This window comes from Phragmites australis, chromosome 10 (genome assembly GCF_958298935.1).
Source record: "Phragmites australis chromosome 10, lpPhrAust1.1, whole genome shotgun sequence".
NCBI classification, from domain to species: Eukaryota; Viridiplantae; Streptophyta; class Magnoliopsida; order Poales; family Poaceae; genus Phragmites; species Phragmites australis.
Window position 1 is genome coordinate 5,075,480 of NC_084930.1, and position 10,829 is coordinate 5,086,308.

At 42.5% G+C, this 10,829-nt stretch overlaps 1 protein-coding gene across 1 annotated transcript; it reads right to left on the reverse strand.

The window, feature by feature from the left end:
- Positions 1 to 1,516, reverse strand: LOC133931118 (alpha carbonic anhydrase 2-like). Its single transcript, XM_062377931.1, has 5 exons — positions 1,391 to 1,516; positions 1,022 to 1,239; positions 735 to 947; positions 467 to 637; positions 1 to 246 (listed from the first exon to the last, which is right to left on the reverse strand). Exons 1-5 carry the CDS (start codon positions 1,512 to 1,514, stop codon positions 1 to 3), a joined length of 972 nt encoding a protein of 323 aa, XP_062233915.1. The 5' UTR covers positions 1,515 to 1,516.
- Positions 1,517 to 10,829: the final 9,313 nt, after the last annotated feature.

Here is a 10,829-nt window from a genome sequence, read left to right on the forward strand (position 1 = left end):
TTACAGCCTATGTAGAACGGTGCTATCCCAAATTCCCAGTACTGTCGGACACACATGAGCTGCTTGGTCATGCCATGCGCCGTCTCGACCAGAAGCAGAGCAGAGCACAAGACACACGAAGAATCCGCCGGCCGTCTCGCTGCTAGTCGCTGACGCTAGCTCCCCGTCCCTCGGCCTCGTGCCGGCGAGGTGTAGTAGAAGCCGACGGCCCTGCCGTTCGCCTCCTGAAGCGGCCGCGCGTTCCTCCTGGCGCCCTGCACGCACAACCAGAGCTCTCGTGAGCGTGCACGCCGGAACGGCAGCGACAAACACGTCGGAGAGGAACGCCGCTCACATCGTGGACAGCATTTCTCAGCAGCCGCACCTGGCGCCGCGTCACGCGTCGTACCTGCGCTACGTGCAGGCGGCAAACACAAGTGAGGCGTTGCCTTTGGCAGGCTAGACTGTGGTGCAGGCATGCGTTTACCTTGTTGGCGACTACCCACGTCACGCCCTCCGTGCAGGGCGGCGTCGTGAAGGAGCCCGTGTATCTGTAGTACACGTTGCTGCCGCTGACCGGCCGCCGCGGATTCACCACCTCGTCGATGAGCTCCTCGTGGTCCTTCCTCCTCGCGATCCTCCTGATGTACCGCTCGAGCTGTACGCGCATTTCAACCGAGCAAGCAGCAGCGATTTGTTGTTAGATAGAGCGCGTGCACGTATTGGATGGGGCATCGATGGTGATGTGAGCAGACCCTGTGTATGGTTCTGTCGCGACGCCGCCCGATCCTGTAGAGCTGCGAGACGACCGCGAACCGGTTGTCGACGCTCTGGTGCAGCATGTGCAGCTCCAGGTCGTACCTGCGGCCGTTGATGGCGTGCTCGCTCGGCGAGTGCCAGTGCATCTGCCTGAGCCGGTACGAGACGCCGTCGATCAGCACGCCGCCGGGGTCGCTGTTGAACCTCACCTGCGTATCCGGAATCAACGAGCGGAGTTAACTATTGACGGCCATGAAATCACGGCGGTGCAGTTTGTGCGTACCATGATGTCGTGGCCGCGGTTGACGAGGGACGCGGCGGCGGGGCGGTAGGAGCGGCCCAGGCGGCCGGGGCGGTCCACGAGCGCGGCGACGGCGTCGGAGAGGCCGATTGGGGACTGCAGGCGCCCGACGGAGCATACGGCCCACTCGGTCCGGACGACGCCCCACCGCGCCGGCCCGTTCCCGGCGTCCCGCCGGTAGCTGAACTCCCCTTCGTCCTCTGTACCCATGCCAACCCCACGCATCAGCCAAAATGCCAATGAAACGTGTGCATGTCACAAGAAGGATCAAGCAGTAGCACAGCTCGCGCGCAACCGGTATCCCAACTGCGTCTCCGACATCGCGCGCGCGCGCGCCATGGCATCACCTACCGATCTCTTGCTGTGCCCTTGCGCGGTGGATGGCGCCGAACGGGAGCACCAGCGGCAGGTACAGGGAGACGACGAAGACGGCCACGGCGATGGCCACCTTCCTGCTGCTCGGAGCCGCGAACATGTCGACCGCGTAGGCAAGAGCGTTGTGTGCACATGCAAGAAGGGGCCCGGTTGGGTGTAAAGTAGGCAGCCATTCGTGCGGCGGGGCAGCAGGGCAAAAAGCGCGTGACCGCCGGCCGCAGAAACCGGCTGTCACGCGCAGCACGACCCGCCTGCGTGCGCGGCGTCCAAAGAATCCAGAATGTTGCATGCGGTGCTGCACGGGATGGAACGGTTAAAAAAAGGGCACAATATAATCCAATGAATTTACTTGCGAGTGGAGAAGGTGTGACAGCCCAAGTTTTGTAAAAAAAAAAGCAAATAAAATGCTTTTTGCATAAATCCATAAATGAAATAAAAGAAAATGCTTGGAGAAGAAAATAGAAAAAAAAAAGAAAATAAAAAGAGAAAAGATCAAACCCTCCCGGGCCCTCTCGGCCTAGCTTAGCCTAGCCCATCTCCCCTCCCACCCTCTCTCTCTCAGGTCGTCCTTAACCCACCTCTTCTCGCTTCGGCCCAAGCCGCACATGCCTCCAGTCCACACTGTGTGTCCCGCGCTCCCAGCCCAGAGCTGAAGCGGCCTCCCTCCCTTCCCTCTAGGCTAGTCGCGCCAAACCAACCTACCAACCCGATTCATCTGCTCTGTGCCCGGCTCCTGCCTCCCTCTCTCTCTCTCTGCGTGTGGGTCCCAACCATCAGGAGCCTCTTCCACCTCGCACCCCCTCCCTTCTCCCTCTGTAGCACGTCTAACAAACTCACCCGCCAATTCGCACCTGAAGACGGACGGAAATCATCACGCGCCAGCAAGAAAGGAAGGAGCCAGCAAGAGGAAGGAAAGGGAGAGGATTTATGCTGAGATTGAAGTTTAACATCCGAAAACAACTGTGAAATTGCTGTCGGCTGTCACACCGTGATCCGCCTCAATTCCCATGCCTACAGCCTATATAAGGACCCCTAGACCCCCTCTTCAGCACCGCATCCACCCCCGCAACATTTCCACCCATTTTCCAGCGTGCTCCTGCTACAAGCCCGGTAAATTCCAAAACTCCTAAAATTTCAGAAATGGTTTTTTCTTTAGTAATAAAATTAGTTTAATTCTTTAATAAATTAAATTAGGGTCTTAAAAATGTTTTTATCTATAAAATAAAATAAAATAAATATTTTTAATTTTGTTAATTCATGAAATAGTTTTTGTTCAATAAAATAAATGTTTTAATTATGAAAATGTTATATAAAAATCTAGAATACTGTTTAATAGGTTTTCATTAATTGTTTATTATGGAATATATATAAAATAATTATTTAAAAGGTTTTTCTTTAGTAAAATAATTCTAAATAATCTGTTTTATTTATTTTTAATGTTATCTTAATTAAGAAAAGCCTTTTTAAAAATCCTAGAAAATACCAGAAGCCTCCAAAAAAATTTAGGAAAATTTCTACGCCTTTCTTTTACCCTTCCAAAGTCATATCTCTACCGTCACAACTCTAATCTAATCATTTACTCCACCAATAATTTACCAAAAGTCATAAAAATAATAAACAGTTTGATGTGTTTTAGCTATTTTCTTGATTCCTGATGTTTATTGTCTTGTTTTATTTTACCTTATGACCAAATGTATGGGAAGCGAAGTAAGTGATGATGAATCTGATAAGGATTCTTTCTCTCAAAAAGAACTTCTTGATTTGATCAATGAGCAACAAATGATCTTAAAGAAACAAGTTAAAGAACTAAATAAATTCAATGCTCTTAATGACATTCATACTATCTTTTTGTTTAATTATAAATAATTATTGAGCAAATTTGAGTTGCTAAATAAGGAGCGTGATGAGCGTAAGGCAAAACTTAAGTGCATTGAATCTCAATCTAAGATCTATTTAAAGCAATCTACCTGTCTTTAATTTCAATCATAAGATAGATGCTTTCACTTCTTATGATAATTTGATTGATTTATCTAGCTCACCCTTTTGCATTGAAATATGTATTGAGAATATTGTTATAGAACCATCTAGTAATCTCATTGCACAAAAGAATAATGAGCTCAAGTAAGAAGTAGAGAAGCTCAAGAAAGACTTGGAAAGATTAAAGGACAAAAACATGTCCAACCTCCTTAAGATTAATGTGAAAACATGGTGAACAAGCTTACAGAGGAATCCACCGTGACATGCTTCAAGTGCCATCAATAATACCACAAGTTCTTTCAATGCAAGTAAGTCAAGAAGGAGACCAAGGAGAAGAAGAAGATAATAAATCTCTCCAACAAGACCTCTAAACTCTACACCAAGCCCAACTATAAGATCAAGAGCAACCACTATAAGCTTAAGGAGAAGGACAATGGTAAAGTGATTGCACATATGATTAGAAGAAATAATCGGAGGTGGAACCAACCCATTAGGTGCCAAGGAAGTCATCACCAACATTAAGGGGCACAATCGATTTAGGTTCCAAAGAAGACTTGAAGGACCTGAGTCGGTATTGGGGATTTGGAGACTTGACTCACAAGATGGTGAGAAGTTTGAAGCAAAGAAGCCAAGTGTACAAAATTGGGCCGATTGTTGAATGCATTTATCATCATATAACCAAATCCCCATCCAAAGGTAAATGAGGTAATGGTATTGGATGCAAAATGTTTTCAATTGATGTATATATTTTCCTTGTCTAGGATTGTATATACAAATTTCAATTTATTGCAATACTTAATGTATGTTTATCATATTGTAGGTTGCTTGTGCTTCTTTTATGAGCAACTTACATGGTATATTAGTTCTATGCTCTATATATGACACTAGTTTTACAATTGTATCTTTTATGCACCATGAATTAACTGATAGGGTACCCTATTGTTATCAAAGATAAGTGCATATCTCAGAAGTATTTAACACTTGTATGCACACATTTAGGGAAAATATATCCTATGGTTTGTGAATTTTCGACTAACATGTATTTCAAGTATTATCTTGTGTAGTCTTATAGAGAAATCTACAAGTTTCTGAAGGTATGCAATACTTAAAGGCTTCAATTAGTATCATTATTAAATCATTTATTCATTTAAGCTACATCCATGCATAATATGACTTAAACTTCCTATTTCTACATATTATCTAGTGGTCCATATGTTTCACTTTCATCATATGTATGCATACATATATGGAGAGTTTAGACTATATTATGTGAGTTTCATAAATTGTGATCCATTGTGTTTAATTTCAATTGGTATCAACATAATCCTATAAAATTGCATCTCTATAGTTGATATCTTATATTGAAAATTGGATTCCTACAATTGGTATCATTTTATTATATCATTATTTAAGAAGCTCTCTTCCAAATACTCTAACGTTTCCACTGAGTTCAACATATGTTTATAGTGTTTTTAATATTATTGACAAAAGCGGAGAATTTTGATGACCAAAACAAATGCAAGAAGCATGATAAGCAAAATGACATATCCAGGGGAGAAAAAGCAAGAAGGCATGATGATTAGGGATGCCAAAGTAAACAAAGGGGAGAAGAAGAAGCTATTGCACAGGTCGATCAAGAGAGATAATGCCGATGGAGAAAGAGGGAGTCACGAGAAAAAGGGGGCAAAGTGTAGATAAGAACAAGGACAAGTTTCTTTACAATTGTTATCTTTAGTTGTTCTTATCATGCATCGAAGAAAAGTAGTAAGACATTGTGCTTTTTACAAATTATTGCTATATTTGTGCTATTTATATTTGGTATCATTTATTTGACACTTTCTTTGATTGTATTGTCATCGATCACTAAAAAAGAGAGATTGTAGCGAATATGGATATCTTAGGGTATGTAATGTGATTTTGGTGATTAATGACAACATAGTAAATAGGATTAACAAGTTTATCAAGTATATACTTTAGTAGGTCTCATGTATAAAATACATGAAGAAGTCACCATAATCGGGACAAAGATTGATTGAATTAGAGAAGTCACAGGAAAATTGTTAACACCGGATGGTCCGATGCTCTGAAGGGTATACACATTGGGGTATTTATTGCAGAGAAGGTTCCAACTGTTGAAGAATGGAGTTTAACACACCAGAAGGTCTGGTGCATGAAGTCTCTCCACCCTGGAGTATTTTCAGAGAAAGAAGTTGAAGAAACTACACGCCGGATGGTCTGACGTTCTAAAGTTCCACACGCCAGTTGGTAGAAGAAGATATGCACGCCGAACGGTCCGGCGATTGAGTGGTGAACACGTCAGAACATCCGGTGTTCACAGTGGGGTTGAGTGGAAATCCAACGGCTAGTTTTTGAAGGATGTACATATCAGATGGTCCGGTGAGTACAATCTGTATACACCGGATCATCTGGCATATACATAAAAGTTAAGCCGTTGGAGCACCGGCTAGTCCGCAGGGTTGAGATTATAAATACACTTCCACTCGGTCATTTAAAGGTGTGATTGTGCAGGGGAAGCTCATAGACACTTGTGAAAACATCCAAGCCACCAAAGTGCTAAAAGCGATTATCCAAGGTAATTATCATATAGATTAGTTACTGATTAGTGCTATTAAGCCTAGAGAAAAGTGTTGCTAGATATTACTGCCTGGAGAGTGGATCAAGGAGTGATCCTACCGTGTACCTAATGGTATGTCGGCTCCTTGAAGTCTTGGTGACTTGCCGACACCTTGTCCCTTGGTAGCTCAAGCTTGTTGACCATCTGACTTGATGTGTAGTGGCGGCAAGAAGCTTATACGGGGATGCAAAGACCTTTGTCTTGGTGACTTAAGCTCTGAAATGAAGACGGCGGCAAGTGACCGAAAGAGAGGCTAGTGATGAGATATTGCATGGTGGCTTGATGAATCATCTGGCTTGAGACCTTACCTCAATAGCTTGGTGGTTCAAGAGGTGTGATCGAAAGAGTCTTAGCGACGGGAGTATATCCTTGGTAGAGTTTTGACATTGACTAGATGTGACGTTTATGCTATCGATATCATAGGATAAAAATCACTTGTGCTAAATTTGCTCTCTACCTTATTTATGTTTATAGATTTACATACTTGCAAATTTACCTTCATAGAGTAGTTTGCTAGGATTAGCTATAGGATGCAAAACTATTTTGAACAGTAGATTAGACACACTAGATGAACCTAGAACACATTTATATAGAAATTAATATAGATTTATCTTGTGAAGTTTTTTGAGCTGAATAGTTTTAAATGTCCTAAGTTACCCCCCTTAGGACATCACTGTTCCTACATCTACCTTGTCGCCTCGGTTTTGGTGGGATCAAAGGTAGTATTGCTTAGCCATATTTGGGAGTTGGATCACACTGGTATAATAATCTTGATAATAGTTTTATGCAGCATGAGATAACATTGGTGATAATGTTTTTAGTAACATGGACTAGGGAATTGAGCAAGAGGTTAGGTTGGCTGCTAGGTGTAGGTGGATGGTAGTCTTGCTCAATTCGATCAAGGACCGGTTCATGGTGCGATCAGATTGAGCTTTATATTACAACCATAAGCCTCTTATAGGATGGACCTCGCTGAATAATTAGTTTTCTCCCGATATAGTGTAGACCAGGTAGAGGAACGGGGAATGTATGAGATTTCCTTGGAACTGTCTGTCACAAGATGGGGCTTCCGTTGTTGAGGATATTTGTGTCACTTTGGCAGTGAAATCTCAACGGGTAGACACTTGTTGGGAGATGAACTTTATAAATGCCTTGCAGTGGTCAACTCGCCGCACATCTCAGAAGTGTGTAAGGTATAGATAGGTACCGGCAAAAGAGTTTGATTATGTTTTGTGGGTAAAATGTACCATATATGCATAGCGTAAAATTGATATATAAGCCATGCTCACGATCATGAGCAGCGAGAAATGCTACACATGATTGTACACTGTTTAGGATAGCTTTGGGTTGATGGTTCATTCATGGTTGTAGGAAGCATGTTTAAGGTGTTCAACTTCGGTTGAGATCAAGAATGTTAATTCTTGAGGTTATTTAATTCAGTCTTTACTTTCTCTTGTACTAAATATTTTATTAAATTATAACTTTATGCAAACAAGCCCCTGTAAGCTATATTATTTTGATTGTCTTCATTTCATTACTTTATACAACTTGCGGAGTACTAGACGTACTTGCACTTGCTATAACCACACTGCTCAGTCAGGAAGAACTCTGAAGATTACTCTAAGGATGAAGTATTCTAAGGTGGTGCTTTACATCAATTTTCCTATGGGAGACGCGGATAAGAAGATTACGCTAGATGCGGTGTTTATTGTTTTTTGGCCATCGGAGGCCCTCTCTGTAAGAATAATTTTTTTCATGTTAAGTTAATGATATTGTGTTTTTATCATCTATGAAGTCTCCGTATATTGAGATTGATTCATAGCTCAATATATGATAAGGGTATTGGTCTGTTCTTAGACCGGTGCCGACAGAAGATAATTTGCCCTCTATTCATGTAGACAGGTCACCTACTCAACAGAGTGGCATCTTAGGATTCAACATGGTAGAATGGGATGATCTGATGAGTAAGCGAATGCAAAATCTTGATTTTGTTTAGAAATTACGGAATTATACTTTCTTTTGTGTCCATATATAGTTTCTTTAAGTACAACGAAGAAAAATACCCGCAGAGTTTATGGTCACTATTGCGGTTTGTAGAAAACCAAATGTAACTAAAGACTTGTGGCACATAAGTGCATGCTTTACTGTGGTTGAAGCCACATTGAGCCAAGGTGGTGCACAGACATCAGGCTAGATTTTTTTTATACATTAAGTAGCTTATTTTGATAACCTAAAACAACTAAAATTGGCAATGTCACTTTAGAATTATTCATGTGTGCACCACTATCAATTTTCTTCTAACTTCTCCCCATGCTTCGAGAAAACCCACCTTGAGAAAATTATCACTTGAGTTGGCATGTTAAGTTTCTTTTTCTTTTGCTACTTAACTTGATAATTTGGTGGGCCTCATTTCTATTCCCTGCACCATTCTACTGGAGCCTCCCGTTTGACAAGACGAGGTGGGCCGCTTTCCTGTGTAGCACAGGCACAGCCCAACAAGTGGCCTCCCAGGCCCAGGTCAAACAGCAACCCGTTGGTCTCTCCAAGCCTCGTGGAGCCCACCTGTCAGCCGCAGCGTCCTCGTAGCCGCCGGGAGCCCGCCGAGGGGCCAGCCGGCCAGGGCACTGGCACAGCGGGCCGTCGCCGGAGGCGGTTGCAAGTCTCCATCCGACGGCGGTGTAGGCTTCGCTCCGGCATTCGGGGACTCGAGGAGGCGTCGCCGACGGCAACGCCATTGGTACGGGCCAATCGTTTCGCCCGGCCCAAGCATTTCATCCATGCCACGCTCGTCTAATAATAGCTCGATATTTTTCTTCACTAATTCTTGTCTGATGAATCCGGTAAACAGATTAATTCCTTCCTTGCTTCCACTTCGAACAAAGAAAGATCACTCCTTTTTGTTTACTTTTTGAGTGGTAAGATCGATGCTTCAGATAATTGGTGCTGTCTATCTGAATTCAGTAGCATTGTAACCCCTAATAGTTTGCAGACATAATCTGAAATAATCTTGGTTTTCTCTCCCGAAACTTCCCAAGTAAACGGGACTGCTCCAATCTCCATTTGAACTAAACCTGGTGGGATCCTGTTCAGTAGCAAACCTGTTGTTCGCGCGTTCTGTCGCCTTGTGCATGATCCTATTCTGAAACTGGAACGATTCTGTTACAGGCCTGTATTTCGAAAGAACGAGTCATGGGGAAAGAATGATAGTTGCACTTGCACATACTTCAATGGCCCGTGTGTGAGCCCTTTCACTTGAATTGGTTGCGCACAATTTTGGTTTCTTTCAACTGCAGTGGAGAGAGACCTCAGGAATATGGTCCAGCCGTCCAGGCACGAATGAGTTTGATTGTTCCTTGAATGGCATCTATGACCTAAGGATTTATTTGATCTCCAATTGCAAGGTTAATTTAGAGAGCATGGCATCTATACCTTTGGACTGTGGCTGCTTTAGATTATTCTGTTCTTCATCTGTGTGGTCAAAGGGGACCATGAACTTATTAGGGTCAAAGCAATCTTACTTGTTTCCTTTCACCTTCTCTTTGGGAAAAAGGTTGTCTGTATCCTAGCTGCTGTTCCTTTGAGAAGATGATAGTGGCTGGAACATGAACCTGAAAATGGACTATGACATGTGCGCATGAAAATGCCATGTTAATAGCTTTTTCTTGCTTTCTTAGGCATATTGCAGGGAGAAAAAACATTTATCATGTGCTTAGTCGTACATTTCGTAAACCGAATGTGACCTTACAGGACAATTGTGTCAGGATAAGTTTGTAGGTGTTGGGGCAGAGCCAAAGGCTGTATGCATCAGCAATGCAGAGGCTGGAGTTTTTCTAAACAAATGTGTTGGGCAGAGGAATTAATTCCTGAGACTAATAGCAAGTATGGAAGACTAACAAGTTGTCTATATATTTATGCAATCGTTGCTTAAAGCTGGTAACAGTAAGTTGTTGTGCTTTCTTTCAGATAGAAAGTAGATGTATTTGACCGTGGTAGAGTGAATTATTGGGTTGGTGGGTGTTTTAGACGAATCTTATTGCGCTTTACGATACAAAGATATCTTCCTGTATTACGTTTGCTTTTTCTTTGTGGAAACCAAACATCTTCAAGTAAAGTATAGTATTAATGGTATTGGTTGAAAGAGGCAAGTATACAAACATAATTAAGATATCTTCGACCCTCAACTAGAAAGCCTTATCAAGATTGTAATATGAGCAAAAGTTAATTTGCTCTATCGATATTTAGCATTTTTATATCCACATTTGTTCAGTTCAAACCGCTTTTTTTGTGATATCTTAGAAACTAAGTGGAGATGTGCCTTAATTTATTTATGATGACTGATTGATAAGATTATAGTCTTGGTTCGATGAATTTTGGGTTGCATGAGCATGTATATATGTTGCAAATATAATCATATCTGATCAAAGATGAAAAGAAAATAGAGTTTGTATTTTTGTTTCTGAGTCTAGAGAAATTATACTCACTGGGTGGTCCAGTGTGTAGAAAATTGTATATACTGGATAGTCCGGTGATCAGAGGCAGTACACATCGATACTTTTTTTCTATACATAGATAAAACTTAGACTAACACCGGATGGCCCGGTGTCTATAGCATGTGAACAACAAAGCATTTTCTAGGGAGGTAAGATTTTTGTGCCAAGTGGAGTTCGTCCCACCGGATGGTCCAGGGTTGTAGCTCAATACACACCAGACAATCTTTCAGAGAAATCTATAGAGTCATATGTTATCGGTTCCTTTCTTTGTTTCTCTCTATTTACTTTCACTTGAATTTTTTTAGATGCGTTA